This window comes from Eretmochelys imbricata, chromosome 4 (assembly GCF_965152235.1).
Source record: "Eretmochelys imbricata isolate rEreImb1 chromosome 4, rEreImb1.hap1, whole genome shotgun sequence".
NCBI classification, from domain to species: domain Eukaryota; kingdom Metazoa; phylum Chordata; order Testudines; family Cheloniidae; genus Eretmochelys; species Eretmochelys imbricata.
Genome location: NC_135575.1, coordinates 13610360 through 13636925, shown reverse-complemented (window position 1 = coordinate 13636925; position 26566 = coordinate 13610360). Strand labels below are relative to the sequence as shown.

General features: G+C 46.9%; 1 protein-coding gene across 2 annotated transcripts in view; it reads left to right on the top strand.

Annotated features, from left to right (window-relative positions):
* Positions 1 to 368: 368 nt before the first annotated feature.
* The window catches only part of PRAG1 (PEAK1 related, kinase-activating pseudokinase 1), a 44326-nt gene continuing 18128 nt past the window's right edge, over positions 369 to 26566 (top strand). Inside the window, exons 1-3 of one of the 2 annotated variants that reach the window (XM_077814876.1) lie at positions 369 to 379; positions 4653 to 5070; positions 7817 to 9675. In XM_077814876.1, the coding sequence (XP_077671002.1) occupies positions 4705 to 5070; positions 7817 to 9675 (2225 nt within the window). In that variant the 5' untranslated portion in view covers positions 369 to 379; positions 4653 to 4704. Of the gene's footprint in view, positions 380 to 591; positions 709 to 4652; positions 5071 to 7816; positions 9676 to 26566 lie in introns of those variants that run through there. The other variant, XM_077814875.1, reaches the window with a different exon arrangement.

The window sequence follows — 26566 nt, the reverse complement described above, 5'->3', positions numbered from 1 at the left end:
GGGGGCTGCAGGGGAGGCCCCAGGGCAGGGCCGAGGGGGGGCTGCTGGGGGGGAGTTGGGGAGGGGGCAGCAGGGCGAGGCCCCAGGGCAGGGCCGAGGGGGGGCTGCTGGGGGGGAGTTGGGGAGGGGGCTGCAGGGGGAGGCCCCAGGGCAGGGCCGAGGGGGGGCTGCTGGGGGGGAGTTGGGGAGGGGGCTGCAGGGGGAGGCCCCAGAGCAGGGCCGAGGGGGGGGGTGGCAGGGCGGGGCTCAGTGCCCGGCCGCCGGCAGCGCTGCCCCAGGAGGAGGAGGAGCCGGCAGCCCGGCCCCCGCCCCGCCGCTGTCCCGGGCGGGCGGGCTCGGGCTCGGGCTCGGGCTGGGCGGCGCGGAGCCGGCGGGCGAGGTCGGTGCGTCCCCGGGGTAGGGGCCGGCGGGCCGGGCACGTCTCTCGCCCCGCGCCGGGGGCGCTGGGTGGGGCGGTGCCTGAGCCCTCCGCGACCTGCACCCCGCGGCCGGGCTCTCCCGCGGGCGGGCACCGCAGGGTCCGTGCGGCTGGCGCGGGGGCACCGGGGAGGCGGCTGGGCTGGGCTGGGCTGGGCTTCCACGGGGGTTTCGCTCGCTCCAGCCCGCGCTCCTGGTCTCTCCCCGCAGCTTCCTGGGGACTCGACCGCTTGGCGCCTGGCGAGCCAGCGGCCTGCTCTCCCCTCGCCGCGACTGGCTGGCTGGCAGCAGGTAAGTCCCCTGGAGCACATGGCTCCCACAAAGCCGCCGGGCAGCGCCGCCCGGGGCTCTGGCCGGGATGAGCTCGCCAGCCCCCCCCAGCCCCGGCGCCCACAGCCAGCTCGGGGAGAGAGCGAAGCGTTGGCAGAAGCTTTGCAAAGGGGGACAGGGAGTTTTGCATAAAGTTGTGGAAGGCCAGAGCGTTCGCCAGTGTACGGAAATTGGAAGCCGTGGGACAAATGTGGTCTGCCTTTGCGTTTGTTTGACTTGAGCTTGCTTTCACGCTGCATCCCCGCCGTCGATTGGGTTAGAGTACACCTAAAAAAAAAAAAAAAAAAGTCTTAAAATCGTGTTTCGACTCTTAACTCCCTGACTTTATTTAGCCAGCTGCCATTTCTTCTTTGCCTGCTTGTGCTTCTTTCCTCAGGAATATCTAAACCTGGCTAGGTTGAGTTAAAATTGCCTTGGTTATGCCTGCAAGTCAGACCCTTATCACCTTGGCATTAGTTTAACAGACTTTACAACCAGCTAGCCTCTATTTTTCCATCACCCAAAAAGCATGTGATATCTTTTAGTGGCTTTTTATTTCATTGAAAATTTGGATTCTTTGAACTTAGTGATTCCAGGAACATTTGGTTTAGCAAGTTTCTACCTGTTGCTTGTATTTAATTTCTTGTATTTTGCAGTATTGGGAATTTTTGTGCATTTTGTAGTAGACGTATACATTTAAAATTACATTGCAAATCTATATTTATGGAAATCCTCTAGCATTGTATTGACTTCACAGCTCCAAGTGACTTGATTTATCATTAGTGGAAGTGTTATGGACAAATTTTTATATATAGATTCCTGCTGAATAAGATTTTGCATGGGGGAAAAAAAGGAGTACAGCTAAGTCTGTGACTGGTGTCACCCTTTTGCAGAATTTGCATGACTGGGATACTTCTATTACTCCCATCATTGCTCTTCTGGACCTGTGATAGTATCAAAACTTACTGTGTAAATTTCCTTTGATTTAAAAATAGTCATTCTATACTACATAAGGTAGATACAGGGTAAAGTTTTGCTAACAATTTAATTACTGCAATGTGGCTGTATATGGTGGTAGTTGTTCTCAATGTTGATGTTACAAACCTGCAGCGATTCAGGAAGCCTTTTTCAAACAAACAAAATCAGAATGTGATCTTCCGTTCTTGTCCTTTTGGCTCCACAGATAACTTTAGGGATGCAAATAGGTTTACCTTTTGAGCATTTAATGCTGCAGAATGTGTAGTTAATTAAATGTCTGAGAAGAATGTACACTTGTATTTTCAAATGTGAAATTATAAAAGGTGCATGCAGTGACTTAAATGACATCTTTGGCCATATGTGGCACAATGAGCTAAAAAATTAATGAATTATCATCATCTATTGCAGAATTTCTTTTTGCCTAATCCACTGCAAAGGATTTGGGGATATAGAGTCACAAGAACAAAGGTGAATGGGTTTGTGGGTCACAGGTGCAAAAAGGTAGAGATCCCCATCTTAGTATATTCTTTAGAGTGGTTATTAATGTTATTTAATTAAAATTCATTAAAAATGAAAATGAGAGAAGAAGTAATTTCTAGCTTCTTTGATATGGATTTAAATGAACTTAGCTGTTATTGCCCTCCTCTCCAATTATTTTTATTTGTCTTTAAGTTGTGTCACACGACACAGTAGCTCTTGTTTCAGAGGAGCAGCCGTGTTAGTCTGTATTCGCAAAAAGAAAAGGAGGACTTGTGGCACCTTAGAGATTAACCAATTTGAGCATAAGCTTTCGTGAGCTACAGCTCACTTCATCGGATGCATTCTTGTGTGGCTAATTTAGCAATTTTTGTCATGGTATTAAACATGTTTCCCATTACAATCCTTTTGCCTACTTTTTGATCCCACTACTGGTATAAAAGGGAAATTCTGCTCTCCGTCTGTCCAGACATTCAGAGTTCTAAAACCGTTAACTACTGCGTTATAAATCAAAAGCAATTTGAAAAATCTGAAGGGAAAATAAAGCAGGAATATATTATTTTTAAAAACTTGTAGGCTACGGTAATGTGTTAATTATACTGAATTGTGGAGCTCTAGCATTCACCCCATAGTTAATGTTGCAATTGAGTTTCCATTAGTACCATATTTTCCTCCTCCTGGAATCTGCCAAAAAGTAACTTTTGACTTGCTTTCTCTGTCTTTCTCTGAGAACTAGTGCAGAGCACCAAAGTTTAGTTGATCAAAGTCTAATTTCAAAATGAACTTTTAAATTTGGACCATGGCTAAAAATTGTTGACTCTTGTGAGCTGAGTATAATGCATCAAATGACTGAGTTTTTTTAAAATAAAAGCGCAGCAATCTTTAGCCCCTTTTCCTTGCAGAGAGAGACTTCAGAATGTAAATTATTAGGGAGTCTTGTCAGTGTAAAAAGGATTGGTTTTCAACCAAACAACCCAGGAGCTGCCAAGTCTCCTGAGGCTTGCATGGGACTGATGATTCCTTCAGCACTCAGGAGGACCATGGTGATATGTGCCTACAACGTTAATTTCATTTTAATAATGTTTTTGTGCGGCTGAGACTTAGCATATGATGTCTTTGTAGTGCCACCAAAGGATACTGGAGCCTCAGTCTGCAGCCTCAGTCTGGTAAAGCTAGTGCTCTTTGCTTTAGGGGATTTTGTTGATAACACTCAGCTGTTGCGATGGGTTAATACACTATAACACAGAGGACAGTGTATACAAAAGCTCTTATTCAGAGTTCAGTACTGAGGCCTAGGGGTACTGCTATCCAAAGGATTTGGGAATGACTTTGCTTCAAACCCCAGAATTTCTCTCTCACTCCCTAAAGCCCTGATTCTTGGAGTGCCCCAAACTAGTGAGAGTTCCTAGGAAAGAGAGTTGCTTCACCTTGCTTTACATTAGCATCTGTTGACCAAAGGAAAGTTTTAGGAATAAAAGGCTAAGGGAGAACTCAGTATGGAAGGATTTTCATTGAGAGACATGTTTTATCTGCACATCTTCCCTTCTCAGCAACCCCATGGTTTTCCTGGGGACAGCTAAATTGTCCCTGATTTCTGGGACTCCAGTCCCTAAAGATTTCTCTTAGGGGTTAGTTTCAGGTAGCTGTTGCGAGAATTTGGTTAAACTTGGCAGTAAAGAAAGGAGAATGACCCAAAACAGAAAAACTGTTCCTGGGGAATTTTCTCTTTCCATTACTGGAGAGGAAAGAGGGACAGGATTCCTCGTCTGTAACTAATCCAGGAGCAGAGAGTGGTTAATCTGTGAGTGTTCAATTTCAACCTTGCAGACAGTTAACTGAAACTATTATTTGTAACTACAGGTAACACAGATAAAAGCTTTCTTTCTCTCAAATCAGATCCAACAGCAGATTAACAGCTTTTGTTTCTGTGTCACCCTTTTCTTGGAAATGGTTTCTATTACTTTCCCATATAATCCTGATTTAGCGTGTAACTACTGTTAAATTTCAGGGGGATATGGTGGCTGCCAGGGCACTGGGTTACAGGACTCTAAGCTCTACCCTTTGCTTCACTAGTCCTGTTTCTTCCAGAAGTAATTTTATGTTTAAAGGGAATTTCTCCCCCACATCCCACTTTCACAACCATGAATGGATATTTACAAGACACACCCTCTGTATCAGTTGCCCTTACCCTTGGTCTAGACCCAGTACGAGTCTGGTTATATGTGCTTGTTAAACAATGAATTACTTCTCGAAGGAATGCTGCTTGTTTGTTGTACGCTCCGTCCTTGTAGAGTTATGCATAGAGGCTTTTTAGGTGATTGTATAGGCTTTACCTAGGCAGTGAAAGAAGCCTTATAAACAGCGAGCCTTTGTAGTGAAAGTAGAGTAAGTGTAATTATAACCTCCCCCACACCCCCCTATTTAAATGAAAATCTTCCAATTGTCATGTATAAAACGTTCTGCCTTTCCAGGTAGCTCAGCTACAGGACAGTCTAAACCTTTAAGACCATCTTCAAAGGGTGAATGCAAAATGAACAGCAGAGCTCAGTACGCAAGATGCAGAGGGCCATCTGTCTGAACCAGGAGGACTTGAAAATGTCTGTGTGCAGTAACTTTGTGGAGCACATTTGGAAGCCTGGCTCCTGCAAAAACTGTTTCTACTCCAAACGTTCCCACAGGCTGCAGGCATCCCTGGAGCTGGAAGCTAGTAGCTTGCCCTCACGCACCCTGAATGGAATTAGAGCAAAGGCTGAGGATACAGCTCTGGAGGATGTGTGTGTAACTGCCGCACCTTACTCGAAGCCAACGATTGCAGTGAAGCCAACAATGATCAACCCAGATGTTTCTGACATCTGGGCGGATGTGAATATGAATGCAGATATCTCGCAGGTAATGATTAATAAGGGGTGTGGTATTGTACAGTGCTGCACCCGTTATAATATTTGCTTTTGGTGGGGAGCAATAAGGGTATTTGCTATGACAAGACTATTGCGTGTCGACCTCCATTACTTTTTATTTCTGGGTGCATGTAAGCCAAGATCTTTCTTTTCTGCCTCATCTGCTTTCCACTGGGTTTTAAACCCCTCGACACCAGAGGTTTGTGTTTCCGCTGCAGAATGCTTGGCTTCCTGCGACACCACTCGTTAAATCTAGTGGGACCTTGTGTAAATTAGATAGTACTGACCAAGATCACAAACAATTCTTGAAGAATCATGTATAAATCAGATACTTTAAAATAATGTTAGTTGCTCAGTATCTTGTTACATTTTTAATTTTTAATTTTTTTTTTCCTGGTGAAAATTTTCTGCTTGACAACCTAAGGACTGAAGTCCTCTGTTTATATGCTGTCTGGGGCAAACAGGGCCTGCTTCCCCTCACAGCCCCGCCATGTGTCCCTCCATCCTGACTGGGAGGGACCACCCGTAGGAGTGAGAGGATCTTCATGCCCAGGTAGTCCTTGGCCTCTCTGCTGAGACTGAGAGCAAGTTTGCCAAATGTAGCCGTTGCTGTGGTGTAGATACCTGCTCACTAATAACTGAACAATTTATTTCACACAGACCATCAAACCACCATCAGCTGTTAATGGTTCGCTGTCAGGGTGGGCTGATAACCTGGCAGCCTAGTGAGTGTTTCTCTGTTCCACTGTGAATCTCCTGAACCATTCAGTCCCCTTAATATCTTCCTAAATCTGATGGCTGAGGAGAGAACTGCGTATTGAGCAATGGTTACATCCAGAGATGGGACTAGGCAGCAGAATTCAGCTCGGTGTTTCTCCCGAAGTCTGGGGGCATTCAGCTCTGGAGTTTTGATTCCCAGTCTTTCTCGCTATGCCAGATAAATGCTTGGTTAGGAGCTTGAATACTATGTGTTTTATCTTTGCCCGATCCTACTCGCTTCTCTCATATCCTTGAAATCTCTGCCTAAGCAAACTGATGACTAACTGTGCTAACCCCCCCCATACACCTCCCCCTACGACTAACCAGTGAGCAGAGGGGATATGTCAGTGATACAGCTGCAGGGCAAGGTCTTCCTCTGGTGGCTGATCATTATAGCTATGTTGAATTCATCCTGCACCAGCCAGCCCTTTCTTTGAAACAAAGACTGCTCCCACCCAGCCAGAAAGCTGGAGGATTTCCTAATGTGTGCCCTTCTCCCCACTTACAGTGGGGGCTGCTGATAATATACTCTGCTATAGTGAATCATTTTATAGTGAAGTGGAATAAAAGTGCTCCAATGCATTTTATTAGCGTTTCAGTACTCTGCTTCTTTTTAGGGCCAAATTCTCATTCAGGTAAATACAGCTTAACTTCATTGAAGCCAATGGAGTTACACTGGTTTTCCTCCTGTTAGTGAGAGCAGAATTTGGCCGATGATGAAGCTTTAGTTCCTTATAAGTGGATTCTACCATGTCAAATCCCTAGGAATGCAACAATTTAGCATTTAACAGGCATGGGTTGCGCTCTGCATTCCATAGGATTCTCACTTCTCTTCCCTTATTGAACAGAGGACAAGAAGATTTATCACAATCTCATGGGGGAGGGAGGTGGCAAGGAAGATTCCTTGATTCTTGGTCTTGCTACAGCTCCTCTCCAATGGGAGTAAAGATAAGGTCTTCCTGAATTCGATGGGCGTGCCCCCAGATACAAACAGTAGAACTTCAGAGTTACGAACTCTGTTTGGGAATGGAGGTTGTTTGGAACTCTGAACAAAATGTTATGGTGGGTCTTTTAAAAGTTTACAACTGACCACTGACTTAATACAGCTTTGAAACTACTATACAGAAGAAAAATGCAGTTTTTAACCATCTTAAATTAAACAAACCCAGAAACAATTTCCTTACCTTGTAACATTTTTTTTTAAACTTTCCCTTTATTTTTCTAGTAGTTTACATTTAACACAGCACTCTACTGTATTTGCTTTTGGTTGGTTGGTTGGTTCTGCTCTGCCTGATTGCGTTCTTCTGGTTCCAAATGAGATGTGTGCTTGACCGGTCAGTTTTTAACTGGTGTTCATAACTCTGAGGTACTACTGTAGGTACGAATGCCTCTGGCAAGGGCAGGAAGGAAGAGGTACACTGCTACCACTTCCAGATGGAAGAAGGAGGGATCTTTTGCCAAGTAGGCCCTCTCCTGTTACAGTGGAAATTCCACATATAATGAAGTGTTTTTCATGAGGGGAATCCTTAGTTATAAGAGGGTTCCATTCTGTAAGATGTACAGCTACAAAGCTGGTTTATAAAATGGAAAGGAGACCTAATGACCCATGGAAGATATACTCTTTGTAATCTATGCCTCTTTAATTCTATGTCAATGGCTCTAAATAGAATACACACATACCATGCGACAGGTTGAAAACGTTATTCCCTGTCCTGGATAAGAACCTGACTAGGAAGGAAAGGGGATGCCTTATTCACTATATTGACATAATTAATAATGCAAGGACTGCAAAGGGTGCAGAAGGTAGGACAAGTGTAGCTTCAGCAGACAAGGCTGCAGTAATCACCTGTGTGGTGAGTACGCAGGTGCAGAGCAAAACTAACCACACACCTGAGGGGAGTCGGCAACAAAACACCATTTGCCATTTTTCTTTTTTAATGCCCATCCTGAATGTGTGTTTTTATCTTTGGCCCATGTAGGTCAGCTGGAGAATGGCATCTGAAACCCACCTCATTGTGAAGCCAGGAGAAGCTCAGAGGACATGCCTCGACCACTTCAGCACCAGTGCTGTGAGAAAGCCCTTCGTTCATGATACACCGAATGACTGTCCTCCTCAGTTTCTCCCAGGCTGCTCCAGGGCGGGCCTGAAAAACAGAGGGGAAAGAAATATCCCCTTCAACAGTTTGGTGTTGGAGGGCGAGAAGGGTGGATGGGAGGGCAGAGCTATGCTTTGTAACAAGGAGAAGCTCGCCTGTCCACAGAAAGGGTTCTGCCACCAACCATCCATCTTTGCTGACCGAAGCACTGATTCCACCCTGGACTCTACTGGATGTCCAGCCTTTCGGCAAAGGGAAGGCACACCGCTGTCCTCAGAGAGCAGTGACAGCTGCTGCTCTCCTGGCTCTGAGAGCGAAAGTGGGGAGTACTGTTCGATCGCAGACTATTGTAGAGAGAGTCCTGTCCTACTGGACGCTCCCTGTCCACAGAGCAAGGTGGCGTGGCATGACAGTGAAAAGCCAGCCCCAAGGTTCTGGGGGCAGCAGGAGGCTGCGGGGAATCCACTGGCAAAGACAAGGGCAGTCAAGTTTTGTGAAGATGAATGCAGGCCATTGAACTTAGACTCGAGTTTGCAAAGGGAACGCTGTTTACAGGACTCTCTACAAAATAATACACGTTCGGAGCGAAAAACATTAGCACTTCTCTCTGGCACTACAGCCCTGTCAGACAGTGTGGTGAGCAGCAATAGTAGCAGCAGTCCCCTGACTTTGCCCCAGGAGAACGATTGCTGTCCTCTCCTTGAGCAATCGAGTCTCGTGCGAGACAACCCCGGGGAAAGCTCGAGCGACCCTCTGAGCACCGTCCCAGCACCACAACATGCCCCTCATGCACAGCCTGGCCACAGCGAGCCCATTTATGCCGAGAGCACCAAGAGAAAGAAGGCGCAGGTAAATAATTCTGGCGTGCAAACAAAGAGAGAAGGGCCGGCACGCAGCCCTCTCAAAGAGCAGGCCCATGGCCCGTGGCGAGATGGGGTGCGGTACCTGAGCAGCGAAAGGGAGTACCAGGATTCAGCCACACAGGTAGCAGCAAAGATTACCATTATGGCAGCGCACACAGACGAGGATAACAGGACAATATTTCTGAGCAGCCCAGACTCCGCTGTTGGGGTCCAGTGGCCCTGCACTAGCCCCACCTCTCATCCAGACTTTGCGATCCCTTCGCCTTCCTTTGGGCACAGAGAAAGCTCTCAAGCCGGCAGTGAGATGGGTTCGGGTGAAAGCAGCCCGAGGTTTCACCAGCAAACGCAGAGCAAGGGCGTAGTTAATGAGAGTCCTGCTGTTCCCCCAAAGATGTCCATGAGCAGCCCGCCTGGCAGCGAGGGGACTACCATGCCTTCAGTCAAGTCTCCTGGGGCAGAGCTCTGTGACAGTAATGGCCACGGTGACACCAGCACCCAGTTCTCATCAAGGAACTGTACAGATCCTAGTGCCTTGGGGACTCTGCCTTCTCTCTGCTCTCATAGTAACAGGGTCTCTGCAGAGGAGCTCAATCCTCCAGGCTCGTCCCATGAGAGGAGGCATAAATACTGCAGTGCAGGGTGGAGCAGGCAGTGCCGGATAGAGGAAGAAGAGGAGGAAGAACAGGGCTTTTTAACCTGCACACAGGCCAGGGAAGTGGAGAATGGAACAGCTTGTCCCCATCACGGGGAAGACTGCTCTGGGCAGGACAAAAAGACTGGGATGAGCAAATCAGCATCTTTTGCTTTTGAGTTTCCTAAAGACAGCAGTGAAACTGAGGAATTTGCACCACCTCCTCCACCTCCAAAGAAACAGCCCAGGTATAGACCGATGTGCGTGAGTGTACATGTGCTAATTTACATACTGTGGATAGTCACAAATGATCTGTTCTAAGTCAGTGGTTCTCTACCTAGTTACCATTGTGGGCCGTGTATGAGGCCAACAATGTGTTACGTGGGCCGCACCCAACACTACCTGTGTGGCCCTGTGGATGTCACACATGGGCCGGAACTTTGTTCTGATTGGGCCACAGGTTGAGAACCACTGTTCTAAATGCTCCCAGCCAAAATGTCTGCTGCAGGGAGAGATTAGAAGGAAGCTTCCTCCTTTTGTCCTTAGTTAAAATCTAAACAGCCTGATAAAAACTGACTTTCTGGAACATAGGGAACTGCTGTGTAGCTGTATAATTGCTTTCTCAGCATACCAGATTGCCTGTAAGCCCCTCTGCAATGCTGTGATTAGTTATGGCAAGGGGTCGGGGCTGATACGAAGAAATAACCTGTTTTGTTTCTCCTTTGATCATTGTATTCATATGCCAATCACATAAAGATCCAGGAAATTCAGCATTTCCCTGACATGGGCAGAGAAGCCCTCGCATGTGCAGGTATATTCTGGTACAAACTGATGAACGTGGTACAAGATCCTACATTATTTATCGGCCTCTGTTATGAGGGAGCTTATAGCATTGCCTGTCGATAAGGTTGCTCAACACTTCCCATAATAAGACCCTGTGTTCAGTTGCTTGTAACTTTGCCACACTTTAACCATCTGCGCTGACATTTTCCATGCTGGGCATCTGCCTCGGTTGAATTTGTTTGGAAATTTTCAGCTAAAATGGTTCAAGAACAAAGTCGGGGAAAATACCTTGTTTATTGTGTGTTTAAAAAATAGGGCATTGCAGACATCTGGTTGAGAAGCTCTAGCACCTCCCTGCTGTGAAACAGGGACTTGAAATTTGGTGGTACAGGATGTGATCATGTAACTCAAGACTGTATCATGATGTGTATACACAAGAAGGGAGAATTAAGGTTGCACAAGCCACCTTAATTTTGGCGTATTCTAACTTTGTATATATATGAGTGAAAGCTGTCCATCTGGGAAGGACATTGTTGTGCTAGGTATTAAATCACACTAGGCTTCCGCTATATAATTGGCACTCTCAAAATGCGTTCAATTCTTTATCTGTAGCTGAGTGTCCCTCAAAATTGAAATCCAGTCAGGAGCTCGAGTAATGAGGGATAGTGACTTTCCTCTTCCAGTCACTGGTTTGAATTCAGCCTAGGTCAGTAGTGACTGAAGTACTAACACCTGATTGCTGCCTGGTGAACCGGGAAAGGCATGTGGTGGGCTCTGTCCCATCTCAGTGCCCCGGTGACCCCATCTCAAAACCCAGATCCATACCTGGACGTCCCCAGTGAGTGTTAATGGAGAAGCTAAGTATTTCAAGTGCATGGAGGCTGAGCTGCCCTCTCCCCCCTAGCTAGGGCCCTCTCAGGCCATGGTTAAGGTATATTTATTTGCCGAGGAGAGTGGGGAATTTTGCAGGCCTGCTGCCCATGCCCTCCCTGTATTTGTTCTGGGCATAAATGTCAATGGAGGAGCTCAGCCTGCAGGGCTGTCAGCAGTTTCTGTCAGAGCAACTTGAAACAACTCAGCCCAATGCCAGATCTCTCAGTACGATTGCACAGACTGAAAGCTCTGCCAGCCAGGCGCGCAGCCGCTGCAGTGACGCGGGCCACGCAAGCCCTTAGATCAGTGGATGTGAGTGAGGGTCACCGCCACACCTGAGAACTGGGTTGGGGGTGGTAACGTTTGAGCTGCCTGGCTGCGTGTGAGATGATAGATTCACAGTGTAGCCGGAGTCAGGGGGTGACTTGCGGCACCACCCTGGGAGAGTGCTCGGAGAACAGACCCCAGTTCCCTCGCTCACGTGGGTTTATGAAGGTTTCTTACAGCGTAACTAGGAGAAGAAATGAGCTTTTTGAAATGGTTTAACAGTGAACAAATGACATTGGGGGGAGGGAAATGAAGCAAAGAACAAAAAGCTTTAAAACTCATCCCAGGCTGAGGGACAAGAGTGCGTTCCTAGCATGGCATCTTTTCTGAACAGACCTACCTTACGTGGCCCCTAAGCAAAGCCAACTTCAAACGCTCTTCCTGCTGAACTGGGGCACCTCCAGGTTGCAGGCACAGGCAAGAAAGGGGCTACAGAGAGAATGAGCTTTCATGCTTTATTTTGAGCCTTTAAAGATATCTGCCGAGACATTTTTAGCTGTGAACCCAGGAATTTCCTTTCAGGGCTGTTCCCCGCTCTGTATCTCGCATTAAACTGTGGTTTATGATTGAGATTTGGTCTAGTTCAGACCTAAGAAGCAGAGAAGGTTGTGGTGGCTGGTTGCTATTGGGAAAGGATAGTTTTAGGACCTCCCTGAGTCTCACTTGAGCATGCTGGAATTCATACAGGAAATGATTCATAGGAGAGAGAAACAGAAGTCCCAAGCAGGGCCGGATGAAGGCAATCTGCGTCCCTTGACACCATCAGCCTTGACACCCTGCCCCTCCATTGTGGTCTCAATTACCATTTAGCGTGGCAAAGAGCTCCCTCCCTCACCCAGAGAGGCAGGAGCAGAAGTAGGGAGCCCCTTTTTCCCGGCAGAAGCAGCAGCAAGGATCGTTGTCCTCCTCCTGTGAGCAGCTGGGGTCTTCTTTCCATCTAGAATGGCAGCAGGACCCCTCAGTTCTAACACCCCAGTAGCTGGGGTATCTGCTTGAATGGGGGAGTCAAGCCTGCTGCATTCTTCCCCTCCTGCTGGGCTGAGGTTGGAGTTAGCACCCCTCTGGAGGCAGGGGGCAGCTTCCTGCTCTCAGAGGTATTGTCTCAGGCTCTCTGAACACTCAGGGTGAGGTTACTGCAGTTGTTCCTCTTGAGTCACCTTTAAAGCTTTTCTTCACATCTTTGACGGCCAGAAAGTACTTAAAAATACTGCGATTCTGACATCCCTGTTGCATGGCTCCCGTAGCTTGGGTCCTAGTTACGGGGGTGGTTCTATCCACTTGTACCTGGATGACAGACATTGGTCATTATGTCTCACTAGCAAATGCCTTGATCCAAGCTGCCAAATCTACCTGCTGTCACCCAAAGAGCACAGACTTGCCCAGCTGTCAAATCTCCTGCAGCCACCACAAGAAGCTACCTGATCAGGGGCACAGCTGCTCCAGTTGGATAAATTCACAAAGATTGGGGTCCTTTTGAGTGCCCTCGTTTTCCTTTTAACCTCTACTTCTTTGAGCATGTTTCATGCACAGGATGCTGTGCTCTTATTTGTGTGTATGCGTGTTTGTGTGTGGGTACGGGGTGTGTGTATATATTACTCCTCTTGATCTTTGACAAATGTTGCAAGCAACAGTTATACAAACTATTTATTTGCTTAATATATGAAACCTTAATAAATATTATTGATTGAAGTGGTCAGAACGCAGTCAAAACTTGGTCATGGAAGATGGGAAAATCCGTTTCTTTGGCTTCCATGACATTGAGACTCACGTGGACGTGTGAGGCTAGATCCTTACCTGTGGCTGAGGAACACTCAGTGCAACTTGGGAGGGGAGAGGTGTGCGCAAAAGTGACTTTCCGCCAACTTTGCACTCCTCATCCGGGGCAGTCTGTGTGCAGGTCTGGCCCTAGGCATACGTTGGAATTGTCTAAAGGCTGCTCTCAATTATGCTAGCTGTCCGTGGCCTTATAGCAGCCATGCATTGCCCGTGTGCAGGGAGGCACAGAGCATGCCCGCTGTCCACCAGCCATGCCCCTGAGGGAGCCTATTATGCCAGCCTGAGGGAGGAAGGGTGGCATAGGAGTCACTGTGCCAGCTCTATGGCTCTGAAGGATCTTTCCACATTGGCATGATCCTCCCATGGCCTGCTAAAATGGGTTAGGGCCATTTTGTGCTAGCAGAGCTATGTAAAGCAGACTCAGTATAGGCGAGAATCTGGGCCTTAATATTTCTTTCTCATTTAAATGTCTAGTTATAATAGTAAACAGATCTTTGCTATGCACTAGAAACCAAACAGAAGGTGGCATTAGTTTTCGGGAGACTGGTGAGCTTTCCCACTTGGTAGTCAGGCTAATGGAAGACCGAGCATGTCATAGAACCAAGCGGGGAAATGGCTTTTCTTTGGGGCGTAGATAAGGAATGCTTGAAAATAGTTACCTTAAACTGTACCTTGGTGAAAGGAGCTTTCCGCATCTATCAATGTATGGGGAAAGTAATGGGGAGGGAAGAGAGAGAAATATGAAGGCAAGAATGGTCCTTTGAAGGTGTCTGACTTTTCAAGGTAAAAGGCATTTCCCATTAACTTCTGTGGTGCCTTCAAGCAGGAGTCGCCTTGAGACTCGACAAGTATAAACCATGTGTCCTGACAGTTTGACAGTGCAGGAAAAGAGGGTCACAGTAACACATTGTATATTAAAGTTAAGCCTCACGCACTCTTCCCAGTGTTAAATTTATTCGTTTTTCCTTTTACATCTTGTGCTTTACTGCATGCGTGTGGTTTTGTGCGGGGAAAACGAAACCTATTTGATTAGTTTTTTCTAATGACAATTACTTATTTTAAAGCAATCTAGAATATATTTTCAAAGTCGAGAAACAAAGACCAAACATGTAATGTGTTAAGGTTGTTCACCCTCAGCTATAACAGTTTAAAAAAAACAAACCAACAAAAGCCACCTTTGCAGTATTTTCATGGTGCAAATAAGGCTGTGGTCTGGAATGAGAGTTCTCTCCAAGGTAGCTGCAAGCACATTTACAGACAGGTTTTAAATAATGGGGTTGTGCCCCTTTTTTTGTATTTTTGGATATATACAAAAAGTTCTGGACCTCTTCTGTATGTTTAAGGGGGAGGGGTACTGCTTGTTTTAAAATTAGACTGTTAGAGCTGGTCTCTCCTGGAACTCTGTGGAAAACCAAAGAACTAGTTGAATTATGACATCACAAGAAAAGAGATTAAAAGCTGATTAATTGAAAGGGGAAGGAATGTTTAGTCGGTTTCAAATTAATTAGCCATTGTAACAGTTTACAATGCGATGTGGTAGATTCTCCGTCACTTGGAGTCTTTAAATCAGGGGTGGGCAAACTATGGCCCAGGGGCTCCCACCGGGGAGCAGAGTCCGGGGCTTGCCACGCTCTGCGTGTACAGTGGCTCTGCGCGATTCCTGGAAGCAGCGGCATGTCCCTCCTCTGGCTCCTATACGTAGGGGCAGCCAAGGGGCTCTGCATGCTGCCCCCGCCCCAAGTGCCACCCCTGCAGCTTCCATTGGCCAGGAACATGCTAATGGGAGCTGCAGGGGTTGCGCCTACGGGTGGGATAGCATGCAGAGCTGCCTGGCTGCACTTCCGTGTAGGAGCTGGAGGGGGGGACATGCCATTGCTTCTGGGAGTTGCTTGAGGTAAGTGCCGCCCGGAGCCTGCACTCCTGACCCTCTCCCATGCCCCGACCCCCTTCCCCAGCCCTGATCCCCCTCCTGCCCTCTGAACCTCTTGGTCCGAGTCTGGAGCATCTTCCTGCACCCCAAGCCCCCATTTCCAGCCCCAGCCAGAGCCGCCCCCCCGCACCTCAACCCCCCTGCCCCAGCCCGGAAACCCTTCCTGCACACTAAACTCATTTCTGGACCCACCACAGAGCCCGCACCCCCAGCTGGAGCCCTCACCCCTTAACCTCCTCCCGCACCCCAACCCCCAATTTTGTGAGCATTCATGGCCCGCCATACAATTTCCATACCCAGATGTGGCCCTCGGGCCAAAAAGTTTGCCCACTCCTGCTTTTAAATCATCATTGGATGGCTCTTTCTAAAAGATAGGCTCTGTTTCATTCACAAGTTATTGGGACTGATGCAGGAATCCCTGGGTGAAATTCTCTGGCCTGTGTTACGCACCAGGGTCAGACTAGATGATCATAATGGTCCCTTCTGGCCTTAAGATGTATGACTCTAATCTTTTTTATAAGCCATTAAAAGATCTCTAGGTTAAAGTTATTTTTGGCATTAGTCTCTAATTGTTCCAACAAAATTAATACATCTTCATAATATATTCTAATAAATACATGACTTGTATTTTGAAAGTGAATAGACAAGTATGGCTTGACAAATTCTGTTGTTAGTCTGTGCTGTAAACCAGACGATAAATGAGATCAGGGCACACAAAGGCTGCCTGTTTGAGGGTTGTAGCTTTTGACAGAGGCTTTAGTGTCTTACCACGAAAAAAGGAAAGAGAGATACAAAGTGGTGATGGTAGAAACAGAATCACAAGGAAAAAGCTTAAAATGCAGAGAGATCAGATTAGTTTCTAACTGGAAATGATTGCCAAATGGATGATCACGCTAGATCTGGCTTTGTGAATTAGTGTATGATTTTACATGATTGTAATGCTAGCTTTCAGAATTTTATCATCTATTTAAAACCCCCCACAGGGCCAGCTTCTGCTATTTGGATTTGTGAGAGTGGATCAAGTGGCTGAAATAAAGTAGTATTCTGGCCACAATACACTTTTCTTTATAATTTCCTTTTTGTTGAATTTTTTTTGGCATACAAAGTCTATTCAAGTGAAAAGAAAGAATGATGGAAATCGACTTTATTTTTAACTTCCTATTTCTAGGACACTGTAAATGCATGAACAGTAACCAGGATCATTAAAGCAGTCTTAAGATAGCCCGCTTTAGTTGCCATTAGGACAGCCTTAACTAAAGTACTGTAAATATTTAATAGTGAGGAAAGTAGAGAACAAAATACATCTCCAGGACATGCAGATGTTGACCTGGAAGCACTTCTCGTGCACTAGAGAGTGTTTCATGGGGCAAGGTGGCTTCAGAGGCCAGCTCAGCAAAGCATTTAGGACTGTGTCCAGCTCTGCTGAAGTCACTGGAAGATTTGCCACAGATGCAGAATCCGGCAGTTAGACGTGCATTTCAGCATGAGGTTAAGTGCTTTGCAGAATGAGCGACAAAACCAGGAACGCTTCTGGCACTGTGGATGCGTCGTCCGATTCTCTTGTTGGGACGCTTTCTGACATGAAGGGACAAAGGGAGAATCCGTGTTCTAGTACAGAGAAATAACTGATTTGCAGTAGTCTCTGTGGATGTGGTGTCACTAGATAGATGGAGACACTACAAAAATACAAATAAGAATCCATATGTAATGATCAGAAAGGTGAACATTAACACTCAGTCCCTTGATGGGGATTTGGGACACTGGAGAATTTTAGTTCCATAAAAATAAGCTCTTGACTGCTTGGCATAGTCTGCCCCCGTGAGCGTGTTTATGGGTCGAGTTAGAGTGCAAACCAGTGTGTGTGGCATGTTTGCGGGTAGGGGATTGGATGGGGGGAGAAATCCAACTAGTATCTTGGTTTTTGTTTAAAGGGAAACGATGATTGTTGGCAGGGGCTGGGATGGTGTCAAATGTAGATCAGAATAAATGGAAACAGGAAACGTGCTTACTTTTAAAAATAGTCCCATATTGAAATAGCGATTGAATGACTTTATGTCCGTTCATGTCTATGGTGGCCGGGCATGTGCAAGAAAGGAAAGCAAAACTCAGACAGACACAGGACAGAGCTGGCTTCTCAGGCTTAGCATCCCACCAAGTTTTGTGTGTGATAGAAAATCGTATGTTGCTATCTCTGTGTATGATTCTTCACATGATTATTGCTTGGTGTGCTGGACAAAGACGCATCCTTTATTGACTCGGGCGACTAGTCAGCAAAGAAGGGTTACGTGGGGCCACCCTGTTCTTGTCTCTTGTACCTAATGTGAATAGTTGCTCTACTTCCGTGCCCTGGGTAGGAGCTGGGTAGTGAGGCATATCCTTTGCTAACAACTAGGGTGAGCGCTGGGTACTGCTGAATTGGGGCTCACCGTGGTAGTATTAGGAAGGAAGCCGCGTTCAGAAAGGGGTTTCTGCAGACTTGTAATTCTCTGTTTTTAAAGCTTGTTTTCAGATGTTCATTCCAGTGCAAGTGGAGGGAGCTTGTTCACATACCCTTGTCCCGGCTGCTCCAGGACAATGATAACCTCATGCTTTTCCACCGTACGCCCCATAACGTACGATCCCTGGAGAGTGAATGGGAGGAGAGCAGGTCCCATCGGCAAAGATGGTGCCCACACAAGTGTGCCCTCTATCCCCCTCACAAACACAGCCCGAAAATCATTATAGCTGTTCCAAGCCATTGAAATTTATAATGATTTTACCAGGTGTTGACTAAGGCTTCTGGAACATGCTGAACATGATTGGTCCCTGTATACCAGGAGTGGGCAAACTTTTTGGCCCGAGGGCCGCATCTGGGTATGGAAATTGTATGGTGGGCCATGAATTCTCATGAAATTGGGGGTTGGGGTGCGGAAGGGGGTGAGGGCTCCTGCTGGGGGTGTGGGCTCTGTGGTGAGTCCAGAAATGAGTTCAGTGTGCGGGAAGGGGCTGGGGCAGAGGGTTGGTGTGGGGGGGGGGAAGGGGAGAGGAGGGCTCTGGCTGGGGGTGCAGGCTCTGGGGTGGGGATGGGGATGAGGGTTTGGGGTGCAGGAGGGTGCTCTGGGCTGGGACCAAGGGGTTAGGAGGGCAGGACGGGAAACAGGGCTGGGGCAGGTGGTTGGGGCATGGGAGGAGGTCAGGGGTGCAGGCTCCGAGCGGCGCTTACCTCAAACAACTCCCAGAAGCAGCAGCATTTCCCTCCTCCGGCTCCTACGTGGAGGTGCAGACAGGCTGTTCTGCATGCTGCCCCATCCGTAGGCGCCGCCCCTGCAGCTCCCATTGTCCATGGTTCCTGGCTAATGGGAGCTGCGGGGACAGCACTTGGAGCGGGGGCAGCATGCAGAGCCCCTTGGCTGCCCCTTCGTGTAGGAGCTGGAGGGGGGACATGCCGCTGCTTCCAGGAGTCTCGCAGAGCAAGCCCCCAACCCTGCTCCCTGACCGGAACGCTGGAGCGGGGCAAACCCCGGACCCTGCTCCCCGGCGGGAGCTTGAGGGCTGGATTAAAATGGCTGAAGGGCCAGATGGGCCCCTGGGCTGTAGTTTGCCCACCCCTGCTGTATACGCTTGTAGCTAGGATCATTGTAGTTTGTGGTATGGACTAAGCGTCAGCAGTGCCTAAGATATAATTAATAATAGAACTCAGTAAAAAATGAACTGTTAAAGTTGATGGTGTTCCTTTGAAATCAAACCCCAGATACGAGACAACTTGTTTGACTTTGAATGCTGGCTGTGTGTTTTAACAGTAGAGTTCCATTATTGTTATTCCTAGTTACAATAGGCTAGGTTAAGTATACATAACCAATGAGACCTCTGGATTTTATGGCGTTTTCTTGCCAGTTTAACCCACTTTTAATGTGGTTGTCAGGTTTGTGCTTCAGTTTTATTTTGTAATCGTCAAATTGGAGATGTTTCCTAAAATGTTGAGGCATCTTATAGTGACTCTCAGATTAAGTAACTGTCATGAAAAGTGTATTGACCAGTAGCAGTGTCTGCATGTAACTTGAATTCAGTTGTTTGCAAATGGAAAAATAAAATGATTCCCTGGCTTTATAGATTACACATGTATAGCTCTTGCGATTCTGAACTGTCAAGCAGTTATGTTAAGTGTATGAAACAACAGCACTATACAATGTAACCATCCAGCCCCTTCTTCCCAGCTTGGAGGCTTTGTATTATGCTGAACAGATGGGCCTTTGCAGTTCATTTCTGCTTTACACAGCAGAGCGCTGCAGACAGCAATAAAATATAGCCTTTCGGGGATGGTGGACGGTGTTTCTTATGTACAGCACCTAAAGCTATGACCCTTTTAAAAATTGAGCCCCAGGATCACAATGCAGTCTGTCAGAAGAAAGGAACGGCAGCAGAATGGTATGGCCCTATTTAGGCAAAATGAACAAACCAGAAGGGAGCATTGAATTCCATTATGGAGAGCTAACGGTCTTTCCAGAGTCGAGGCAGTGATTAGGTTTCTGTTTAAACCACTGTTTGGATTCCTCTTTTGATTTCAGTCTGGGATTTCATGTGCTTGTTTCTGCCGGAGGATTATTTTTTAAATCTGTGATTTATCAGACAGATCGTTTGGGGAAGATGACTTCTTTGGAAATGAAGGCTATACGCTTCTTTTTTTCCCTTCAAGTTTCCCGTCTTTTTTGCCACTTCAAAAAGTAGCGTGGCTTGAAATTGCTAATTGTTGGCCTTATTGGGGACTGGTGGTTTTTGCATCTTTTGGAAAGCATACTGGTTTAATTTGTGCAATATTTCTAGGTTTTGCAAGTGTCTTAGATCTTCATGCTCCGTACGCTTGGTGTGCCCCCTATCTTCTTCCACGCTACAGTAAATCCCTTCCAAACGGAAGGAAAGTGCAGTGCAAGTTGTTGTACCTTTTTTGCTGTGTGTGTGTGTGTGTGTATTTATGCAGAAGGAGAGCATTTAGGACGAAACTATAAATACTTTAAAACTCGTACCTCCCATTCCTGAGAGTTGCGATGGGCTCCCTTTGGTCTCCAAGGGTATGTCTGCACACCAGCGGGGGGGCGTGCTTCCCGGCGCGGGTAGACCAAGAGGCAGTCGCTCTGCACGCGCTAGTGGCCTCAAGTAGCAGTGTTGCTGTGGCAGGACAAGCAACGACTCATAGAATCTCAGGGTTGGGAGGGACCTCAGGAGGTCATCTAGTCCCACCCCCTGCTCAAAACAGGACCAATCCCCGATCTTTGCCCCAGGTCCCTAAATGGCCCCCTCAAGGATTGAACTCACAACCCTGGGTTTAGCAGGCCAATGCTCAAACCACTGAGCTATCCCTCCCCCCAACTCGATCTAGCTGTCTGACTACATGCTCACCCAACCCCCTTGGTATGTACGCAGGTGGTAGCCTGAGCCGTCAACCATGCCGCAGTGGTCACGCTGCGATTTTCAGCGTGCTAACTCACGTAGAGCAGTGCATGTCTGTCTGCCTGCTCTGGGAAGCAGGCCCCCAGCTGCTGTGCAGGCATATCCCATAACCGCGGACAGCCCCGTATTCAGGTGTGCTCATGTCTCTTGACGTTTGCACCGTGCTTGCATTCTGGGCTACATTTGTGACACTGCAATATTAGAAGAAAACAGATTGCGAAATTCTTTGCCTTATCTCTTGTGGGTGATGGATTTTTAGTGGGTTGCGCACCTTGACAGAAACGGAAGGCAGCCGCTGCAGCAGCGAAGGGGGTGGAGGTTAATAAGTATGAATGTTTCAAGGTGGACAAACATGCACCAACACAATGCTCCCTTTCATGTAGTAATTGCACCACGGCTGCGCTGGAGGAATAGTGCTGGCTAATTTATTCGGGCTGTTTCTTCTCTTTTGTTGTGTACAGCTCATTTCCCCCTCTTCCCCCCCCGCCCCCTTTCAAGAGAATGCCTTGCAAAAATATCAACCAATTTTGTCCTGGGATTTTGTTTGTTTGTTTTTCTTACTTTCTGTTTCTTCCTGTGTTATTTATCAACATTGTCTTGATCACTCTAGGTCCAATCTTTAAAGCAGCTATTTAAGAAAAAGTCCTGCAAAATCCCCTTTGGGGTAAAGTAAATGTCCACAAGTTGAAGAAATAGAGACCAAAAAGGATTTCTCTCTTAGTATTATGAAATGTGTCCGTCTCTCATGTTAACATTGGAGGCCACTAACTGAGGCCTTCTCTATATTCAAAGCTGCACCTGTTTCAGTAAAGGTGGGTTCTGAAACCAAATTAATTAAACCAGTGAAAAACCCCTAGGGAATACCTATGTTGCAGCTGGGAAGTGTGATTCCCAGCGCTGGTAGACAGACTTGTGCTAGCTCAGCTCGTGTGCTAAAAACAGCAGGGTGGACATGGCAGCTTAGGCAAAGCCCCAAGCTCAGACCAGGGGCTTGGAATTAGGCAGCTCACCTTACCCACCATTGGAGCCGCAATGTCCACACATGCTTCCAAAATACACAAAGCAAGGAACCCAGGCAGGCCCATTGTATCTGGCTGCGACACTCTTACGGAAGGACTATTGGGACTCAGAGAAACCATCCTCAAACCACTGACCACCCAAAGGGCCAGCTTCCTCCAGGGCACAACCGACTTCCTCCACAAACTCCACAACATTAACAGCCAAGAACACCATCCTTGCCATCATGGATGTCACTTCTCTGTACATCCCTCACAGCAACAGCATTGTTGCCTGACTCTAGTATGTACAGGACAATGGACAATTATCTTTGGAAAACTCATGGCGATCGGGGGAAGTCCCGGACGACTGGAAAAAGGCTAATGTAGTGCCCATCTTTAAAAAAGGGAAGAAGGAGGGTCTGGGGAACTACAGGCCAGTCAGCCTCAGCTCAGTCCCTGGAAAAATCATGGAGCAGGTCCTCAAGGAATCAATTCTGAAGCACTTAGAGGAGAGGAAAGTGATCAGAAACAGTCAGCATGGATTCACCAAGGGCAAGTCATGCCTGACTAATCTAATTGCCTTCTATGACGAGATAACTGGCTCTGTGGATGAGGGGAAAGCGGTGGACGTGTTGTTCCTTGACTTTAGCAAAGCTTTTGACACGGTCTCCCACCGTATTCTTGCCAGCAAGTTAAAGAAGTATGGGCTGGATGAATGAACTATAAGGTGGATAGAAAGTTGGCTAGATTGTCGGGCTCAACGGGTAGTGATCAATGGCTCCATGTCTAGTTGGCAGCTGGTATCAAATGGAGTGCCCCAAGGGTCGGTCCTCTGGCCGGTTTTGTTCAATATCTTCATAAATGATCTGGAGGATGGCGTGGATTGCACCCTCAGCAAGTTTGCAGATGACACTAAACTGGGAGGAGTGGTAGATACGCTGGAGGGTAGGGATAGGATACAGAGGGCCCTAAACAAATTAGAGGATTGGGCCAAAAGAAATCTGATGAGGTTCAACAAGGACAAGTGCAGAGTCCTGCACTTAGGATGGAAGAATCCCATGCACTGCTACAGACTAGGGACTGAATAGCTCGGCAGCAGTTCTGCAGACAAGGACCTAGGGGTTACAGTGGACGAGGAGCTGGATATGAGTCAACAGTGTGCCCTTGTTGCCAAGAAGGCCAATGGCATTTGGGGATGTATATGTAGGGGCATTGCCAGCAGATCGAGGGACGTGATCGTTCCCCTCTACTCGACATTGGTGAGGCCTCATCTGGAGTACTGTGTCCAGTTTTGGGCCCTACACTACAAGAAGGATGTGGAAAAATTGGAAAGAGTCCAGCAGAGGGCAACAAAAATTATTAGGGGTCTGGAACACATGACTTATGAGGAGAGGCTGAGGGAACTGGGATTGTTTAGTCTGCGGAAGAGAAGAATGAGGGGGGATTTGGTAGCTGCTTTCAACTACCTGAAAGGGGGTTCCAAAGAGGATGGATCTAGACTGTTCTCAGTTGTAGCTGATGACAGAACAAGGAGTAATGGTCTCAAGTTGCAGTGGGGGAGGTTTAGGTTGGATATTAGGAAAAAGTTTTCACTAGGAGGGTGGTGAAACACTGGAATGCGTTACCTAGGGAGGTTGTGGAATCTCCTTCCTTAGATATTTTTAAGGTCAGGCTTGAGAAAGCCCTGGCTGGTATGATTTAGTTGGGGATTGGTCCTGCTTTGAGCAGGGGATTGGACTAGATGACCTCCTGAGGTCCCTTCAAACCCTGATATTCTATGATTATATTGACAACCCTCTGAGATGCACCCCAAACACACCAAGAAATCTGTTACCTACGGCCAGGCACGCAGATACCACAGAACGTGCTCCAAGAAGAGAGTCCGGGATACACACCTTAACACACAGAAAACCACCTTCACCAAACAAGGACATTCCACCGGGGAAGTAAATCACATCATGGAATGGGCCTCTCAAATACCCCAAAAGAATCTGGTTCAATACGGAAATAAAACCTCATCGACCACACACCCCTAGTTGTCACCTACCACTCCACCCTGGAACGCATACAGGGTATCATCAAACAGCTACAGCCCATTTTCAGTGGGGGACCCCATCCTGAAAGAAATCTTTCCTGAACCCCCTTATCTGGCCTTCAAACAACCCTCCAGCCTTTCCAAGCTCATCATCAGAAGCAAGCTCCGCATCTAGGGGTGCTGGAAAAATGTGTACAGTGGGGGTGCTGAGAGCCACTGACCCAAACTGTAAACCCTGTATATTATGGAAACCCCTTCAAGCCGGGGGGGGGGGGGGTTCCGCAGCTCCCAAGCACCCCTAGTTCCAGCAACTAAACCACAGACCAGTTTCCAATGCAAACTGGAAATGAGGTGGAAATTTTCAAGTGAAGGTAATTAGCCGTTGGAGCAGTTTGCCCAGGGAAATGGTGTTCTCCCTCCTTGGGAGTCTAAAATGAAGATGGGTATCTTTGTCCAAGTTCTGCTCATTGAGGGATAGACCCACAAAGGGAGCTGAGGTCTGTGTTGCAGAACATAGCATTTAGGCACCCTGCCATGGAATGGAATCCAGAAGCCCAAGTTGGGGGGCGGTCATGCTCCCGGCACAATGCACAGGGAGAGTTTGGCACCTGATAATGGGATCCCAAAAGCCAGCAAGCTGAGCGGGGTGCCTAAGCCAGGCAATGGGAGATGCCCAGGAGGGGCGGGGGAGACAGCACCACTTCTTCCTCCATTTTGTACGAGGCCTGAACTGCTGGCTGCTGTCGGAGCACTCCTTCCGGAGCAGCCCCACCGGTAGGATAGATGGGGGGACACCTCGTTTGAGGATCCCGCTGGGGCTTAGGGTGAGAGAGGTGCGCGGGTATCAGGACCAAGACAGTTGTGCACGTGCCCAGTGGCAGATTTTTGGTACTGCAGGGATTTTATTGGCAGAAGCTTAGGCACCTGCAGGATTAGGGAGCAGCTGAGCTGGGGTTTTGAAGACCTGAGTTTTGGATTTAGGTGCTGAACGTTCAGTTACGCGCCTAAATCACTTTTTGTAAATCCGATCTAGCCCTGAGTGACGTTCTGTGGGCTGTGCTATGGTGAGACTCACTAGATGGTCGTAACTGTTCCTTCTGTGGAGACTAACCATTGTCGGCATCTTTTTCCTTCGGTGGGAATAGCATCCAGGGAACAGCAACAGGCACCCTTGTGGTTGTGTGTGTGTGTGTGTGTGTGTGTGTGTGTGTGATGAACATATCCTAAAAGAGCAGGGAGCGTTCAGACCAGTTCAATTAGGCAAAGCTTCATTAACTTCAATGGAAATTGTATCTGAGTGAAGGGATTTGGCCCTATGTTTTTCTGCAAATAGTCTGTATAATCCTTCATTATTTGGCTCTGACCCTATTGGCCTGGTGAGCTGTTCTTCGGACCCTGGTTACGGAAGAGGGGGATGTGGAGCAGAGACATCTAGATCATATTGGAGATTATTCACTGCCCTAGCAGTCACATTTGAGACTGAGAGCTGCATGCCATGTGGGAAGCAGCAATTTCTATTTCAGTTTTCTGCCTATTCAGGAAGTGCATTTTACATAAGTCACTGAGGTACTGGGAGGAAATAGAAAGCTCTCTGTACATCTGACTTCACCGCAATGCTGGGTTGTGCGAATGCAATTGCCTTTGCAACAGGATCACTCCGTTCCAAAATGGTGGCTCAGAACACTCTGTTGTGTCACTGTAGTGTGTTGAAGGAATAGGTGTGGCTGTCTGCAAGGACATTGGACCCTGCTGAACAAAGTTTGATCTCATAATCTCGGATTCTGTACCAGGATGGTAAGACACCTATGCATATTTTGGTTTTGTTGACTGAAAAAAAAAAAAAATCAAAGGAAGGATTTTAAATAGCTTTGTTTTCAAATTTATTTTTAAAAGCATGATTGTGTTACAATAAGACATTTATTTATCTTCTATACAAATTAAGAAATTAAGTCTAATCTTACACTTTAAACATTTTTTCCTTTGGATCTTTTCCAAAATATCACTTAGACTTCTGGTGCTTTTATTGATTAAAATAACGTCTTGATTCACGGGTGTGCGTGTCTGTGTGCATGAGTGTCTGAGTATCATGTTGTTGACAGAAATGCCCAGCTAAGTTTTAGTAGTTATGGGGAGGGGGTATTTTACAATGAATGTAAAAATACACATATTGTGTGTGTGGATATTTTTACTTGTTTTATTGTAAATTAACTTAAATTTGTAAGTGTAATTTTTAATTGTGAATTATAAGGTACCCCTGAAGTTTCATTAATTGCCTAGAAGAAGCCTGCTGCAATGACAAACTGTATGTGCCACATTCATCCTGGACATGTGGCCATTGTCTTTAGAGGAATTATGCCCAGGGTGAACTCAGCCCTTAACTTCCCCTTAATATTTTTAGATCAGGCATGCTCCTACAAAACGAGAAGTCTGACAACGGTTTCTTCCTGTGCTTTTCTTCAATTTTCCTGTCAGCATAGCTAGAAGAAGACTGTATTAAGCATTCCCTCTCTCCCTCTCCTTCTCTAAAAAGCATGAAAAAATTAGACAGCTTACACCATTTGTTGTGCTCAGAGTTTTTCTAAAGAAAAAGTAACCATATAGAAAACAGTCCCTGCATTCCCTCCGAGTGCCTCATTGGTGCAATGCAGAAGAGAAATTCTGTGTGACTGGTCTGTTTCAGGATGGTAGGAAAACATCTGTTTGTTTTTTGTTGTGGGTTTCTTAATAGCTATTCAGCTTTCCCAGTAGGAAAGGTAAAGACTATTTAGGGGGTTTTAACTCGTCAGGCAGCAGGCACCATGGAAATCAATTCTCCTTTTGTAAATGACTTATCCTATTTTGATTTTAAGAAATATTCTATTTTATCAAACAATTACATTTTAATTTCATTTGACAATTACTTACAAATAATCTAACCTTCACCAGTCTGTCGGGATACAGTCAGAAATTATGAACGGTAACAGAGCCGGATGCATTTGCAGCATTGTAAAATG